Here is an 18,141-nt window from a genome sequence, read left to right on the forward strand (position 1 = left end):
CGGCGAGGCTATCGCTTGGTGGCCCATTCGGGCTTCACTTCGGGCTCGCGGGGGGTGGGCATCATGATTAAGAACTCGCTCCCATTGGAGATTGATGAGGTGCGCCATGATGAGAGGGGACGTTACACTGTCTTGGTGGGTAGAATGGAGGGCAGAGTGGTCGTTTTTGTATCAGTGTACGTTCCGCCGGGGTTGCAATCTACCACGTTTGCGGACCTGGGGCGCCTCCTCCTTGACCTCCCGGGTGGGCTTCTGGTAGTTGGGGGGGACTTCAATGCGGTGGCTTCTGGGTCTATGGATCGTCATCCCCCTAGGGACCTCCCCCGGGCACAGGCGTGGCTGTCCGGCCTTTTAGATACACTAGGATTGGTGGATTGCTGGCGACTAAAGCATCCCGCGCAGCTGCAATACACCTTCCACTCGGGTGCCCATGGTAGCCTCTCGCGGCTAGATTATGTCCTTGTCCCTGCGGCCTATGCCGGGAGAGTGGGAGAGGTGCGCCATTTGGCGCGGGGTATTTCAGATCACTCCCCACTACTGTTGCACTTTGATGTCTTCCCGAGGGTGGAGGGCAGGGTAGCCCCAATCAATGCCTGGTACCTGCGCGACCCCACTATTCGAGCCGAATTGATCAAATCCTTGCAGCGGTACTTTGAGGAGAATGTGGGGTCTGTCCCTTCGGCTATCTCCCTGTGGGAGGCTTTTAAGGTAGTTCTCAGGGGGGAGGCCCTCTCCTTTATCTCCCATGCCCAGAGGTGCGAGCGGGAGGAGGTAACCCGGGTGGAGGCCGAAATTACTGAACTAGAGGGTGACCTGGGGAGCGGGGTGACGGATGCCACATTGCATGTTCTACACCTCAAGCAGGCGGCTTATAGGGCCCTCGTCACAGAGGCGGCCAGGGGCCTCAGTAGAGAGCAGCAGGGGCGACTGTATGATGTGGGTGATAAGGCTGGTAAATTGATTGCGTGGTTGGACAAAAAGGAGAGAGCGAGTCGTGTGGTCCCGTTGATCGAGAGGATGGATGGTGTGTGTGTCACCGAGCCGGACGCCATTGTCTCCTGCTTCGCGGATTATTTCCGCGAGGTGTATTCCCCGGTTTCTCCCTGCTCGGAGGAGGATTCCCATGCCCTGCTTCGGGACATCGCGCTGCCCTCCCTTTCGGGGGAGGACAGGGATCTGCTGGATGCTCCTCCCACCTCGGACGAAATTGCCCTTGCTATCCGCTCGGTCGCATCTGGCAAGGCCATGGGCCCCAATGGTATCCCTATCGAGCTGTATAAGCTGCGACCAGATGTACTGGCCCCCCACCTGCGCGCGATGTTCCTGGCGGCCCGCTCGCGGGGTTCCCTTCCGCCGGACCAGCGTCTGGCCACGATCGTGGTGATCCACAAGGAGGGGAGACCCCGTGAGCGGGTCACATCCTATAGGCCTATCTCGCTCTTGAACGCGGAGCCCAAAATCCTCGCCAAGGTGCTGGCCAACCGGCTGGTCGGCGTGGTGGGCGATTTGGTCCACCAAGACCAGTCCGGCTTCATACCCCATCGCAACACGGCCCTTAATCTGCGACGCTTGCACGGGGTGCTCGCGCGTTTCCCGTTCGTGCGGGAACCGGCCATCTTGGCGTCCTTGGACGCCACCATGGCGTTTGATACGCTCGAATGTCCATACATTTGGGCGATGCTGGCGAAGTTTGGCTTCGTACCGGGCTTCATCGGCTGGGTCAAGTTGTTGTATTCCGGCCCATTGGCGCAGGTGGTGGTGAATGGACGAGTTTCGGCCCCATTCGCACTGGGACGGGGCACGCGACAGGGTTGCCCCCTGTCGCCTCTCCTGTTTGCACTGGCCCTGGAGCCCCTGGCGGAGTGGCTGCGGTGGCACCCTTCCATCCGTGGCCTCCGCTGGACCCCCGAGCATGAGGACCGTGTGTCCCTCTACGCTGATGATATCCTTCTATATCTCGCCTCCCCGCGTAAATCACTGATCGTCCTAGTTGATGTTTTGCGCTCATTCGGTCACAACTCAGGCCTCGTCATCAACTGGGCGAAATCCTGTGTATGTGCTTGCCGGGGAGGCTCCGGTCCTACCACGGGACTGTCCGATCCAGATTGCCTCCCAGGGGTTTCGGTACCTGGGTATATATATTACTCTGGACCCGGAGGCCCGCTACGAGCGGAATTTGCTGCCCCCCCTCCAGCGCTTGAAGGAGGATGTGGTGCGTTGGCGGCGTCTTCCGCTTTCGCCGCTCGGCCGAGCGGCCTTGTTTAAGATGATGTCGTTGCCGCGCTTTCTGTACGCTCTCCAGAACACTATGGACTTGGTCCCGGCGCGCTACTTCCGTGAGGTGGAGAGTTTGCAGCGTCGCCTGTTCTGGGACGGGAGGCCACGTATTGCCTTGGCTAAATTGACGCTCCCGTGGTACGATGGGGGGGTTGCCCTCCCGGATATCAAACGGTATTACTGGGCCTCCCAGCTAGCTGCGCTTAATCATGGCCTTTACGGGCCCGCCCTGAACCCGGCATTTGAAATGGACAAGATGCTCCTGCCCGGTGGCGACTACAATCGAGCGCTCTACTCTGGCGCGCCGGACCCTCGCCTGACGGGACCGACGCGTGTCATGGTGCGTGTATGGCACACGGCTAACGCAGCTATGGGGTGGAAGGACCGTTTGACCCGGGTGTCACCGCTATATGCGTCTGCGAGGTTGGGCTCCCTGTGGACCTCGAAGGGCTTCGAGAAGTGGGATAAGATCGGTATCAGCACAGTGGGAGATCTCTGGACGAGGGGGGGGATTCAAAACTTTCGAGACGCTGCAAACGGAGTTTCAGTTGCAAGGCAGTGAGTACTTTCGGTACTTACAAGTCCGCCACGCGCTGGGCTCCGTCTTCCCGGATGTCGCGTCCATTCCGGAGTCTTCCCCCCTGGAGGACAGAGTGCTGGATGGCCATGTCCCAGACAGCACGATCTCCCTTATATATAAAAAACTGATCAACGACCAATCGGGCCTGCTGACTGGCCTCCGCGAGGCCTGGGTTGCCGATGGGCTGGAATTGGACGACGAGGACTGGATTGCCGCGGTGGCCTCTCCGAAGGAGGTGGCCATCCCGGCTCGCCTTCGCTTCGTCCAGCTTAAGATCCTCCACCGGGTTTACGTGACGGGGCCGAGGCTTCTACGTATGGGCTTTGCTGAGGATGGACTGTGTAAGCGTGGCTGTGGTGCTTTGGCAACTTTCTTGCATATTCTGTGGGAATGCCCAAAGGTGGAGCGATTCTGGCGTGGTGTACACGAGGTCCTGCGAGTTGTTACGCGTGTCGCACTGTTGCCTGAAGCGAGGAGATGCTTGCTGAATGTGTGGGAGCCAACTGACTACTCGGTTCCGCAGACGCGGTGGGTGACTCTGGGATACATGATAGCTAAGCGTGATATTGCTCAATTGTGGGGATCCCAGAGGCCCCCGGCGGTGTCGGCCTGGAAGGAACACATGGATTGGTGTATGTTTCGTGAAAAGGTGGTGTATGTTGCGAGGGGTAAGCCTGGGGCGTGGGTGAAAATCTGGGGCCCCTGGAACGCCTATCGCGGGGGTATTTGCGAGCCGCCTCTGCTGCCGGCTGCCTCACCAGCCCCGTCTCCCTAGCCGACCCCCTCCCCTAGCCACGGGCACGTGGTTCCCCAGTCCCTGATCTGTTCTCATTCCCCCTCTTCAGAGTTTGGCGATTGGTTGGGGTTCCCCACTTAAGGAGCGCGTGCTGTCACTTGGGATTGCGGGTTGCCTTGCGGGTGTGGTTTTTTGTGTTGTTGTGTTTTGACAAAAGGAAACCGTATTGTGGGGTTGGAGTCATGTGGCCTGCACTACTGATATCCCCTGATTTACCTTTTTGCACCGCCAAGAGATTTTTCTGTGTATATGTCATATGCTTCTGCCACTCTAGCGGCCGGCCAGACGGTTGTGGGCCCATCCATGTAACTATTTGAGATTGCAATAAACGGTTTAAAAAAAAAACAACAACAAAAAAAAAAACAATTTTGTGAAAAAATAATTTAATATCTTTCTGTACAAAGGTGAGCCTTCGTAGAAGTGAAGCTTTATGATATAGATTCTTACTCAGGAAAGCTGCTTACAGAGTGTTCCTACAACCTCTAGGATGCCTGCTTTTACATTCTCAGCAATCCAAATGGGAGCAAATGGTTGTGATTAACAATAAATCACATTATCAGTCGTTGTTAGAAATGGGATTTCTGGTTGGCTAGGGCTTGCACCTAAGCCAGGAACCAGCACTCTAGTCTGGGCAAGGGAGTTACACGCTAAAGATGGCCCCTGCTCACCCCCTTGGTAGCTTGGCACGAGCAGTCGGGCTTATCCCGGAGGCAATGTGTAAAGCGTTTGCGCAGCACACTCACACAGCAGCGACACACTAGGCACACCACAAAAGAAACTCCACACAAGATTATATAAAAATAGCCTTTGTATTACTCATAAAACACATTAGAACGCAAGCACATATATACACAGTGCATCTGGCACTAGGTAGGACTTTACAGGGGATTATATACACAACAGGGCTAATCGGGCTACTGTCATCACATCATCACAACTCCCAGTTAGTGAGGGCAACTAGTAATCACTGGCAAAAAGGCACTTAGCACACTACCTTAGGCCAACATAATTAGCCGAGCACCATAGGAAAATAACCCTGCAATGTGCCCACATTAGAAACACTTCCATGGGCAACATTACCCCATGGCACAAGACATGTGAATTACCAACGTGCCCTGAAGTGACCATTTGCCACAGTACCCATCATGAGCTCATCCTGCCCACCTTAGACATATGCAGATTACCAATACTGCACGTAATACTTAGTGCCCACCTGGAAAACGCATCCGGCATTGGGCGTAAAACCGTTATCACTGAACCTGAACACACCCACAATGAGCATAGCCCATAATACGCCTAAATGCCGTAGTCCCAATGTCTCCGGGAAATCCACGCCCTACTGCTTCGTCTAGGCAGCGCTCACCACGTGCTGTCCTCGAGGGACCAATCGCTAGGCTTAATGAAGCACAGTACTCCTGCAGACCTTTCTTGTGGCAGAAAACAAATGTAAGGAACAGTCCAGTTCTTCTCCTGGAGTCTTTTGGTTCCCTGAGACTGCCAACAGGAGGCCAGCACACAGGGCCTCCCAGCAGAGGGCAGCCCCCCACCTCCTCAGGCAGCAACAGGGTCCCACGGCTGTTCCTCCTGGCAGAGTGCTCTCTCACCCAAGTCAGTTCCAAGCACGTACCATCCAACATGGGGTCACAGCCCCAATACTTATACCACTTTACATCTTTGTTCTCCCCCTGGCCCAGGGCTCTGTGCCTGGTCCAAACTAGTTCTGGGGGCACTCGCACCTTTCTCTAAAGGTGCAAGACCACCTCCTTTGTCAGTGTAGGCTCTGGCCCCTGACACACCACAGTGGGGTGGAGCCAGCATTGTGGAAGGCAGGTACAGTCCCATTCAGTCCCAGGTGCTACTCCTCCCACCACTCCAAATACAGATGGGCCTATTTAGCTTAGCGCTGACTCACCCAGCCCCTCTGGAGCCACTGCACCTCCCCAGCCCATGTCACTCTAGAGCCAGACATGCACTACACATCAGCCAGGCACAAAGACACATAGCACACAGAAATGCCCACTTCTAAAAGTGGCGTTTCTAAAATAGTTATAATAAATCTGCGAACACCATTACGCATCATTTACCACTATTCCAAACATACCAAAATTGCTGTTTGTCACTACCAGGACATGCCACACAGTTGAGGCACATGTCCTACCTTTTACCTACCACGCACCCTGCCCATAGGGCTAGCTAGGGCCTACCTTAGGGGTGACTGATATGTAGTAAAAGGGGAGTCACAGACGTGGCACCCATTTTATGTGCTGTGTCACAGCGGCAGTAAACTGCGTGCGCAGGCCCTGCAATGGCAGCAGCCTGAGACAGGTTTGAAAGACTACTTAGGTGGGTGGCGCAAGCAGCACTGCAAGCCCACCAGTAGCATTTAATTTACTGGCCATCTGAGATACCACTTTACAAGGGACTGATAGGTAAATTAAATACGCCAAACAGGTAAATTAAATACGCCAAAGAGGTGTAGACCAATCTTACCATGTTTTACCATAGAGAGCTCATGCATTTTTCACTGGACAGCAGATAAAGTGCCCAGAGTCCTAAAACCAACAACACCAGGTCAGAAAAAATACCAGTAGGAAGGCAAAAATCAGGGATGACCCTGCAAAAAGGGGCAAGTCTAACAGTCGTAAGTTGGCCTCGAATCGGCCCAATAATTTTTATAAACTGCATGCAGTGCTTAATTTAAGCTGGTGCGGGCCACCGGCACTCGTTTTTGGGGACCAGCACTTGTTTTTTTTCTTTTTTTATCATAACCAGACATTTCCTCAGAGCAAGAGCGGGGAAAAACACACAGGAAAGGAGGAAGAGAAAAACTGAAAATATTCACAAAGGAAGAAAGAAGTAATCTGCAAGAGTGAGATAAAGGGGCCTGGATGTTTACTCATGAGGCCCGAGGTGGTTTCAGGACAACACTTCCTTGGTCATTGGCACCCTGACATTTAATAGAGCTGACCGCTGTGTTGGGCACTGGAATTCTTTATTTTACAAATTAAGCTCTGACTGCGTTGCACTACTGATGGCTTAGTTGTGTGTTCTTTATGAGGATGATAGGTTGCTCAGAAGCTTGTCTCCAGAAGCAGTACAAGGCTTTGTCTAACGAAGAGGCACAGAATGTGAAAAACAATGCTAACCGTCTGTTTCACATTGAGGTGTTGTTGCTCGAAAGTCCCACAACAGCAAATAACTTTATTTGAAGTGCACATAACCATGCAACAATCCAATAATGACCTGTCCACAGGAAGGGGATTAGGGCTAATTAACCTTTCCAGAAATATCCAGAGAAAGTCTGTATTTACAGTGTGCTTCTGGGTGCAGTGTCCTCTTACATTTCAACAGTGGCGGCACCTCCGCTAAGGCAGAGGAGCGTTGCCCCCACTGAGTTGCAGCAGGGAAGGAAAGGAATAATAAAATGATAATAACTTGATGGTGTTTTCATTATATTCATTCCTTTCTGATGCAGCAGCATGGGTGCGGGTCTGCTCTGCTCGCAGGGCAGGGGAGGAGTGGTGGGCACACTTAAATGTGCACAACACTTTGGCCGACCGTCTCGGGCCGACCAAACAGTCATGCTTACTTACCATGTTCTCCACACAGGCTGCATTACAGCCTGGGAGAAGAAAATGCCCAGGCCCCCTGTCCCCATCTGAGCACTGAATAACTGTGGTCAGACCAATCACAATACTGCATTTCAGCATTGTGATTTACTTGGGGGAGCCTGGTCGGCTGACTGGGAAGAGACGATGTGGGAGGCGAGCGGCAAGGAGGTAAGTCTGTTTTTCTATTTCTCTCCCCCCCCCCCCCCGGCACTCCATATACATGTCGGCCGCCATTGCATTACACTGGTTAAACAGTTCAGACCTTTCATGATACCATCAAAGGCACAGTTGGGATCACAAAAGACATTCCAAAGCAAAGAATGGCTCGGTGAATATCAGCTGCCAAGGTGCTTTGCAATAATATTAAGGCCAACATACCCCTCTTTTCAACCAGAAAGACTTTAGAGATGGTAACACTATTCACTGCAGTGCCATCTCTTGACATCTGCAAGGTTGCAAAGTGACATCATGCCTTTGCTAAAAACATGCATCGAAGGTGTGTATGCCACATTCCTACCTTCTCTGTTGTGCTGTTGTGTTTTTTTTCTGCCTGCGCGTCGGAATTTAAAGCATTTTAGCCTGTGAAAGAATGGACGACTGAAGGAGAAAAGGTTTCTTACCTGCAACTGCATTTCTCCAGTGTATGTATCTTTCATAGCTTTACATGCTACTTATCATCCATAGTCTCCGCTCGTATGAGGCTACAGATATACCCTTTACCCACTTATGCTCAAAATCTGAAGATGACTTCCATGACATCGAACGTAAAAATCTCTACGCTGTTTCCTGCCATTGACACACTACCAGGTGGATAGTGTAAACAGATGTAATATTTAACATGGATCTTCAATAAATCCTTGTTAAACGTACCAAGCTCTTCCCAGCTCGACAACAAAGCATATATAAAAGCATGTGAATCCATGAAAGATACCAAGGCTGGCAACTTTAATGACCTGTAAGGAATGTTTTGAAGCGAACCTTGAAGGGAGCCCCTAGTGGAGGAGGAAAGTGTTGACCGAAACGGAAAGTTGGGAGACAGTGGTATAACCTGTTGGTGAGTAAGCACAGACTGTGGCGGCAGAAGCTTGTTGATAATGAACTTGTTTCCCGGGCTCCACTACCAAGCCCCTTTAGTTAGACTAAGAGGCCAGGAAAACAAAATAAAAAGCTAAGATGGTTGTGGGACAAAAGAAAAGCATACCAGTGTAAAGCTGGCAACCTACTAACTGAAAAAATGCAGATGTTTTGATGGCACATGGAAATTCCAAGCCTAGTTCTCCTCTTACACCCCATCCATCCCCAACGCATCCTACATTAATCCGCTTTCAATCTGTCTCACATAGACCTCGCCAACAGAATAAACTCTCACAATTAAATGTCCTATCCTCATTCTTCATCAAAGTCTTCTCCAGAGAAACCCTCCTTCTTAATTGCTACTTTCCATGTTTCCCTCACTCAAAGCTCTTTCAAGAAGCTCTCCAGACGTATCAGATCCTCCTCACCTGAGGAAACCCACACTAGACCCGGATTATGTTAGCTCATCACTCATCTCCTCTTCATCAGCAAGTCCATTGCAAAAGCAGTCTAGGCTCAACTCGAATATCACCTCAGCACCAACCATCTTCTGTTCTTATGCTAATTCAGCTTGAGATCGTGCTGCAGCACAGAAGCAGTTGCCTGATCAATCATGAACACCACCCTCCTGACCACAGGTCAAGATGAACTGCTTTTTGATAGTGCTGGATAGAAGTCCCCTCTTTGATACAGTTGACCATCCTACCCACATCCACGCACTGGATTCTTTAATGGAATTCATGCAGAACGCCCCCATCTTCAATCCCTAAATGGAGCCTCTTGTTAACATTACTCAATGATAATGGCATCAAAATCCATTCAGTATGCCGATGTCAGAAATTTGATGTAGAGCTGTCTGTTATAGGCATATAGATGCCCTAGACATCCAGTGCCTCAAGCACCGGTTACAGCTTATCTAGTACTGTATGACCTTCACATTTGTGACATTTAACCCTACCAAAACTGAATTCCTCATGTTTGTCAACATGTTATTTGAGGTCTAAAACTGACTAAGCAATATTAAACCTGGGTTGATTCAAACTCAACAGATCACTAAGAAAATCAAGAGGGCTTGGTATTTTCTCTATGAATGTGAAGACCTTCCTCCTGCATAGTGATTTCTGAGCTGCTGTTCAAGCTCTTACACTCTGCCATCTGGATGATGTTAACAACTTGCTCTGGAGGACTCCCACCTCTCTTTTAAGGGTATTGTACACCAATGTCGCAGTACACCTCCCCAATGGCCCAAAGAAATATGAGCACCTCACTCCTCCACCATGGTATAATTCTGCTGACTTCTCTTGATGGCCTTCAACACCTTCACTTCTAGCTGCATCATCTACAAGACAACCAACCACCCTGCTTAGTTGCTCACCACCTTCAGCAGCTCTTGCTACACCTGCAGCCAGGACACTATCAGACTGAAGACCAAGACGTGAAAGAAAGAATACCAGGCAACGGGCCTTCTCCGTCCAGGCCCTTGTGTCCAGAATTAGCACCCCTTGTCCATACGACCTCCATTATATTTTTTCAATTTAGGAAAGATTGTAGTACACACCCCTTTAAAGAAAACAAATTCCTGACTCAGTAGAAGATTACACTCCCCTCTCAAAACCCAGTATCGCCCCCTGCCTAAAAACAGCCGCATGTTTTAAATGGAAAGTGTTTGAGTTCAGTTTTGCCTTAAATAACCTTGTTCCTTCTCCAAAGGTTTATGGATTGCCTTTAACTCTTCCATCCAATCTTAATTTATTATGTAAAGTATTGTATATCTTATTTCTTACCTCAAGCATAACTTTTAAATTGTAATGCTATAGTGCTTTCTGAACGTTACTCTAAACCCCCATTCGTCCCTTGTGGCTTTTGTTGACGCTATCTTTGATGTTCTAATAAGATTTAATTAAGGTAAATCACCTTCACAGAATGATGAGGGGGGGGAGGTTAGCCTCAGTAATGTATGAGGTAATGAGACCGTAAGTTAAAATCCATGAAGGTTTATTAAAATATTAAGGTGCATTATAGAAGGTAAAATATGGTTGGTCTCAAAAACAGTCAACCTGCATAATACATCGGATATAGGGAATTGGCTTAAGGCTCAGTAAAATGTAGTAATAGGTCTGACCGAAGGTCAAGCCTCAGAGAAAATATAGAATTATTCTAAGTCCTAAGCAGGAGATGAACTGACAAGGGTCTGCTCTCTTACAGTTGGAAAGCAACTCATGGTTCCTCTAGAAAATTAACCCTTTTTTGAATACGAAAATACATAGTGAAAAATCAAGTAGTCTTCATTAAAAGAACAAAATGTTACACTGCTCAGCCAATCCAAATACAGAATTAAGTGCAACAAAACAAACACAATGCCCTAAAAGTAGAATATTAGAGTCCTCTAGATTTAATGGCATTGGATGTGACCGTACAAATCTAGTTGTGTACCAAATAAACTAGGCTCCTATAATGAAAAGATCAACTGAAATACAGATAGTAAAGACCTTTAACAGTTACATTTGGAAAGAAAGTACTTTATTTTATTTTTGTTAGATGAGGCTGCTCAGAAAGCGGTGTTCGCTATAAACATGCAGCCATCTTAAATGGTCTTAAAGGTCCATCCATCAACAATGAAGAGTGCTGTGCTAGCTAAACCCAGCCAAAATAAATGCTGCTCAAGACAAACAGGAGAAATCCCAAGGCATGCACAAGCAGTCACTATCAAGTTTAGATTTGGGTATGCAGGCCCTAAAAAATCTAGATGGAAGGAGACAAACGCGTGTTGCATTATCTAGGAGGCTGTGACTTAATCTTCCGCTCCTACAAAAACATTTATCCCTTGGTCATCAAGAATTTGCATATGCAGGCTTTGTCACTCTTGGTTTGACCACAGCAAACAGAGGGGCCACCCATGGCTTGCATTGATTACAGGCAGCCTAGGTACATGCTCTGTAGATTCAATTTCGGCTTGACTGAGGAGAATCTCTAGCTACAGGTAGCTGGTTAAATTCTCAGCTTGCACTGGAGAAACTAGAACAGACTACAGAGTGCATTGTAACCGACAGAGTAAATAGTTTGCTTCAGTTAATCTTCTATATTTGCCTTTGTTGGACATAGCTATTTAGCCTTTATAGGCAAAAGTGGGTGGTGCGATTTTTGCATCATTAGTTAACATAGTGTGGTGGTCTTTACTGCCTTCCTGAATTTCAGATGGTCTTGGATCTTACTCGTTCCATCATTTTGCCACTTGTTCCGAAAACTGTTTCATTAATGCCCTTTTTGTAAATGTACAGCAAAAGGGCTACTGTTCCGTTCAGTTTGTATATTGTTACCACTTAACTTGGAGGAAGAACAGACCTGTGCTTTGGGTGGGCATGTGTACGATCCTGAGTGGCCTGGATGCCGAACTTCTGGGTAGACGGAGCCAATGAATCACTTGGGTCATAAGCGTGATGATTCCATGGGAAAACATGTAGGAGCTGTTTTACTGCAGTATTTTGAATACTTTCAATTTACAAAGCAGGAAGATCTCTACTCGAGAAATAAGGGTGTGAATGTCCTGTAACTTCTGGCTGTAAGTGAGAGAAGATGAGTTGTAGTGTACACATGATGTAATGTGGGTGTGAAGGGGAATGTTCCTAATTCTAGGTAGTTCAGTTTCTTTCCTCCTACAAAGGCAGGGGATATGGTAAGTGAGATGTTTGAAGATGTATGTGCCACTGATCAATCTTAATCACTCTTGCATGTCATCAACATATGCAAGTGACTGAAATCCAAAAAGATCTAATCCGGCATCACCAAGGTGTAAAATGCATCTCATCAAGATTTGGTGACCAGCATGAGTCTTGTGGTACTCCACACAGGACTGAGGAGCAATAAGGAGCTGGTGCCCGCAATCTGGCTTTGTAGGCTAGGAAAGATCCAGGCTGCCTCAGAGCTGCATTAGCGTTTTATATTAGAAAAATAATTCAACACACTCCATAACTGCAAGCCAGTTGATCAGGATCTTAAGTTTAGCCATGTTTAAAGCCGCAGATTATTCGAATCGCAGCCTGTTTTCATGGCCTCTGAGTCTATGGTTGCCTGCTTCTTATCAGCTGCAGAATTTGAAAGTGCCTTCAGTCCTGTACCCTGTACGAAAGCCTAACTGGAACCAATTTAGAATGTTGTGAATGTCCAGGTGACTGGTTACCAGATAAACATTAGTTAACGGGGCCTATTTTAAATTGCCCAAGAATTTGAAACCCTGCATTACACACCTGTGGGGATGATTGAGTTAAGGAAGGTTAGCGGATGAATAAAGTTGAGTCTCAAAAGATAAAATCACACAGTACAATAAAACAATTTACAGAGAACTGTTTATTAAATTGCTATAATGCTGTTGCGACTATCGGGTGGCATTAACAAACTAGTCCGCTTCTGGCCCCATGTTTTATCATGTCACTGCAGCTCATGCTGACGTTGTTGGATATAAATATGTATTATACATGTCTGTGCAGTAGGTTTTTGTGTTTCTCTGTAACTTTGGATAAGCAGAGCTCTATAATTACCAATTACAGTTCTGTCTCTCTGGTTTATGTGACGCCATTTTTTTCATTGATAGATTTAATTTCCGGTGTCTGAAATGCTTGGGCTTGGAAACGGGCGCCGAGGGATGAAGTCCCCTCCTCTCCTGGTGGCTGTGCTGCTGGCATGTGTGTTAGTTCTCGGAATCAATTACTGGATATCAAGCTCGCGCAGTATTGAATTGCAGGTAGGAACACTACAATCTTTATACAGTCTGCTTTTGTGTGTCTATAATGCAGTTTCTCAAATCCACATTAAGCTTATTTTTGCATGCTTTTGCACTTTCGGTTTCTTTTGGGCCTGATTATGGGAATATACGCAATATAACATTGATTTTTTTTAATGCCGATCTTTTTCTTACAATACAAACATGCAATATTGTTTTATATGGGGAAACCATTTCAACACATGCTATTAAAAAATAAATAGTTCAGTGTTTATACTAAAATCTAACCCCAGCCCAAAAGTTATAGGTGTTCTAGTATTCTTTAACCAGGGCCACTGGAGTTATGCTCTTTTGTAGCCGCAGCGTTTTCATATAATTATGGATGTACCACATAATCCATCATCTGCTGCATAATCTGCAGATTTAAAAAATGTTTTTAGTTTTTTAGCTCAAACAGTCCAAAAGTTACTAAAAACGTAGCGACACATGTTGTTACCTACTTGTCACATTTGTGGCTTATTGCAATCCGTACACTGGCTTCCCCCAGCGGACCTAAATCGCCAATAGCTTAGCTGCCTCACGCTGATGAGATTTTTTTTTTTTTTATGTGGTCAGAAGGGGTGAAAGCGCTTATTTTCTACATTGAAAAAACCAGGGACCATCGGGTTGAAGATAAACGTTTTGTAGGCATCTTGGGAGCAAAAGGAGGGCAAGGCATTGTAGAAAAGAACTCTCTCTATATGGCTAGTCATCTGCTAGCTAAAAGGCAGTCACATTAAGGATTAAGGGCTCCTTCCACTCAAGCCAAGACTTCAACTACTGCTCTAGCACAAGGAGGGCCTGTCCTGGATATCTGTCAGGCTGCTACGTGGGCATTAGTGCACACCTTCAAAAAAGCACTATTGCCCTGACTGTCAAGCCTGCTGGTATGGGCATTATGCCCTTTTGGTCCAGCAGTACATTTGGGTCTGAGCTGTTCAACAGACCCTCCTTAAGGTACTACTGAGATATCCATCCATGAGATGAGGAATCTGTGGTCAGACGTATCACAAATGACTTCCCTTCAGTTACGCTATTTCTGATGAATACCATATGTACAGATTTATCACCACCCTCCCACCTCTACGTTCAGTGGAATGGACTCTTCCATCTGAAAAGTTCCCTAACTGGAGATCTGCACACTGTTCACGCCGATTTGCTAATGGGCTCTTCATCTGAGGACACCTAGAAGCCTTCGAAAGTAACTGATATCGGCTCGTCTGCATGGCCTTGGAAGTGACAAGCAGGGCCACATATAGAATTGGATGACTTCACCTATGGCGAGCAGGCACAATGCTTTTGAGTTTCTAGATCAAGTTGGACTCCTGGGGTAATATTCACTAGATGAGGAATCTGTGATTAGATAGAGTATCCACCAGAAAGAGTGTTAAAGAAGGTAAGTAACTGGTTCTTCTAAACACCATCTCCTATTAAGGAGTGAGGGCCTCCCAACAGTAGGCCATCAAACACACCAAGAACATACCTTGAATGTTTGGCAACAGTTTTTTTTTTTTTTTGATAATTGAGGCAGATTTTTCGTGCCGTGCTATTTGAAGTGCCATGACAAGTACACCTTACAAGATTGTTAGTTTCATCCATTTATCATGGTTCTTGCTAATTATGTTCACTGATCTGTACTGAAAGGAAATATTTCTCATAAAAGCAGCTTTCACTAAATATTTCAAAATAAATCTTTTACTGGTCAGTGGAAAATTCTGTTTTAGCTGGTAAAAAGGACTCTGTAGGCTTCAGGATTTTATTCAGAGCACACCCTAGATGATTGGAGTTCAACCAACAACTTTCTATAAAAACAAATAATTAAAAGTAAAGGACTACAATACAATATTTATGTAACTTAATGAAAAACAAATGAGTGCGCTTTTGCGTTATCTTTCATTTTTCATGTGTACCTCACCCTCTCACCAAGTCAAAAACAAGAGAAATGCAAGATCACTCCAATAGCAGCAGCAACATTTGGCATTACAGAACGTCACTTTAACAGCTGTTTTTTAAATGCTTTTCGAGGGGTTGGTGTGTAGATGAAGATGCGGCTCAGTTTTGGTAAGGTGGCACACATGTAGGAAAGCCCAATTGAAATAGTTAATTTTATGGTTTGATAGTCCTAAATTTCGGAATGTCTAACCTATAGGTATTCTTACTTTATTTGCCTGAAAGGAAGGACAGCTTGCAACAAGAATTTTATGGATTATACAGCATAGTCTAAACCAAATTCTATAGTGCCGGTGAAAATAGAAAAAATTAGACTGATGTGGTAAGATTCTTCAGTGGCATGTTATAAGCTGTTGGATGCAGAATGGTGTTAAGCGGGGCAGTTTAGGAGGACTGTCCAAGGTCTTGCTTTCCAAATTGTTGCATCTGAAAGAAACACGTTAGTTAGATTCCTCACCTTAGAATATCCCCAGGCGTCAGACTGGATTCAGAAGATTTTTCGTCAGCAATACCCCTTGCGCGTCGCTAGGCGTCGTCTGCGGCTCCGCGTCCGTCGTCGGCGTCGTGCGCCGGAATGACGTCGTCGGAGTACTTAGACGCCGCCCTCGCGCGCTGACGTCAGTTCTTCTTTTTTCCGCGCCAGTAAGCGCAGATCCGGGAGAGCTATCCCTTTTAGTCTTTTTTGACTAAGTTTTTTGATCCTTTTTGATCTTGTCTCGACTCCGGTGCCGGTATGATGCCTGGTTTCAAAGCCTGTGCTGACTGCAACCGCTTGTTGTCAGTTACGGATCATCACCGCCGGTGTCTTTACTGTTTGGGCCTCGACCAGGACGCGGAGTCGTGTTCGGACTGCAAGGCCCTGACCTCGAAGGCTAGACGGGAGCGGTCCCGTAAGCTCCTCGAGCTTCGCCACTCTGCTCCGCGCCCCTCTCGATCCCGGTCCAGGAGGAGGTCCAAGGATCGGTCGCGGAGCCGCAGCCGACGTCATCATCGCTCGTCTGGCTCCAAGTCTTCGGGTAAGTTGAAGCACTCCAAGAAGTCCAAGAGGCGACACCGCTCTTCGGACTCCCCTCGCTGGTCGCGCGACTCGGTGTTGCTTCTCGTCTCTTGATTTATTTTCTCCTGTCTGCTTTCATCCTCGAGGAATGGTAGGCAGTCCCTTTCTCCTAGTCTGTTTTTAGATGTGTGATTGGTTAAGTTTATTTAGAGCAGTTTTTAACCTGCATATTATCCATTGTTCTTTCTCTGGTTCCCAACAGGACTAGCTCCTCCTAGGGGGTTGTCTTTGCCATCGAGTGAAGTCTGTTTCATCTACTAAGGCATGTTAAGAGGAAGTATAATCCCCATGAGCCACAGATAGATCCATGAAGACAAGGGTCTAAAACATTAACATGCAAAAGTGTCCTATTAGGTATTGTTAAAAAAATTGATTTCCGTTTGGCTAGGGTATGCACCCAAGCCAGGCACAACCCACCACTCTAGTCAGGGCAAGTAAGTTACAAACCAAGGATAACCTGTGCTCAGCCTCTGGTAGCTTGAGAGCATTCAGGTTTACCATCAGAGGCAATGTGTAAAGAGTTTATGCGACACACTCACATAGTAACTCAATGACCACACCACAAAAGAGACTCCACAGGATTATATAAAATATAGAATATATTGTACATAAACATATAGACCAAAATTACATAAATCGTAAATACTGTGAGATTGTACTCCTTATTCTGACAAAGCAAGAATAAAAACACGTACATTATGACATTAGTGCTTGAAATGCAGCAGTAAGGTTGGATGCTATGCACATGAATCACCAAAGATAACCATAAGCACATCAGTAACCTTAAAGGAACATGGATCCAGGAACACCTGCCCTCCTATTAGCATGTTTTTGCCATCAGAATGGCCTAGTTGCAATGAGTGTCTTCATGCCCAAAGCATAGGCCACAGGAGCCCCTGCGCGTCTACTACCTGTATTGTGGTAATTTACTGGTTTCCTGATACAGCAACTTCCTGAGATGGTCTGAATTACAGAAAAAGTGCCCCCAAGTATGTTTTATCCACTAACCGGTGGGGGAAAGGCACAAACTGCAAAATCATTTGAGAGACCTCGTTGGGTCCCCGCATGTAATATTGCAAAATGCAGCTGCCCGCAATCGCACAGGGCAGCTGCTGTAATCACAGGGGTTGAGGTTGCACTGCAGGCGTGGGAGACCTCCCTTGGTCTATCCTGCTGCCCACAAAGCACAATGCCATTACAGGGGGAGGACACCGTATCTGTTGTGCACAGGGTAGTCCTCTGGGTGTTGGGGATCCCCTCTGCCTCCACACAGGGAAATGTTGAGTCGAGCCACCTGCTGGTTTGGGGATCAGCTGCAAATCCGCTGGTCTTTCTTCGGCTGTGGTGCAGCTTTCTAGCCACAGCGAGAAAGGACGGTCTGGTGGCCACTAATGTGGGTGTGGCTTCTTCTAGGATTTTTTTTCCCGATCTGCTGTAGTCTGCTCAATGAGAGTGGTGTGAGAACACACTATCCAAATTTGGGGGTGGGGCTAGGAAGCACTGAAAATGCTCTGAGCAGATCCAACTATCCCCTGGCAGTTTATCCAACACCGGGGCGAGGAATCCGTTCTGCAAAGGATGGGGGTGTGCCCTGAGCTGTGTTGGGCCGTCTCTCGGTGTAATGGCCTCGGCGAGCCAGAAACACTAGGGTCGGCATTCCAATAGACAAGGCCAAGGATTCCTGGATGTTGCATAGAGCTGGTGCGAGAAAATGAATAGCAAACACACAGCTTCAGTGTCTTTTCTAGTCCTGAGACTCTGCCAAACAGGGGGCAAGCCAACATGCCCTTGGAGAGCACTCTGGGCATGAGCTGCAGACCAGCACATAAGGCAGGCACTTTGTGGCAGTCCCTCCTGCAGCTCAGCAGGCAAACACAACAAAGCAGACAGTATGTACAACAATCCCTTTCAACCCAGCCGCAATAAGCCCTTTATGTTGGGGCAGGACACAACCTATACAAATGGAAAGTGTGAATGCCCTCTCCCAGCCCAGGAAGACCATAAGTATGCAGATGTCATCTCTGTAACACCCAGCCCTTC

The 18,141-nt window shown here is 47.5% G+C and overlaps 1 protein-coding gene across 2 annotated transcripts in view; it reads left to right on the forward strand.

Annotated features, from left to right (window-relative positions):
- GOLM1 (golgi membrane protein 1) overlaps positions 1-18,141 on the forward strand; it is a 356,993-nt gene that overhangs the window by 67,404 nt on the left and 271,448 nt on the right. For both annotated transcript variants that reach the window (XM_085633090.1, XM_085633091.1), the window contains exon 2: positions 12,927-13,076. In XM_085633090.1, the coding sequence (XP_085489216.1) occupies positions 12,948-13,076 (129 nt within the window). In that variant the 5' untranslated portion in view covers positions 12,927-12,947. The remainder of the gene's footprint in view (positions 1-12,926; positions 13,077-18,141) is intronic.

The sequence above is a fragment of the Triturus cristatus genome, chromosome 2_1 (assembly GCF_964204655.1).
Source record: "Triturus cristatus chromosome 2_1, aTriCri1.1, whole genome shotgun sequence".
Classification (NCBI taxonomy): Eukaryota; Metazoa; Chordata; class Amphibia; order Caudata; family Salamandridae; genus Triturus; species Triturus cristatus.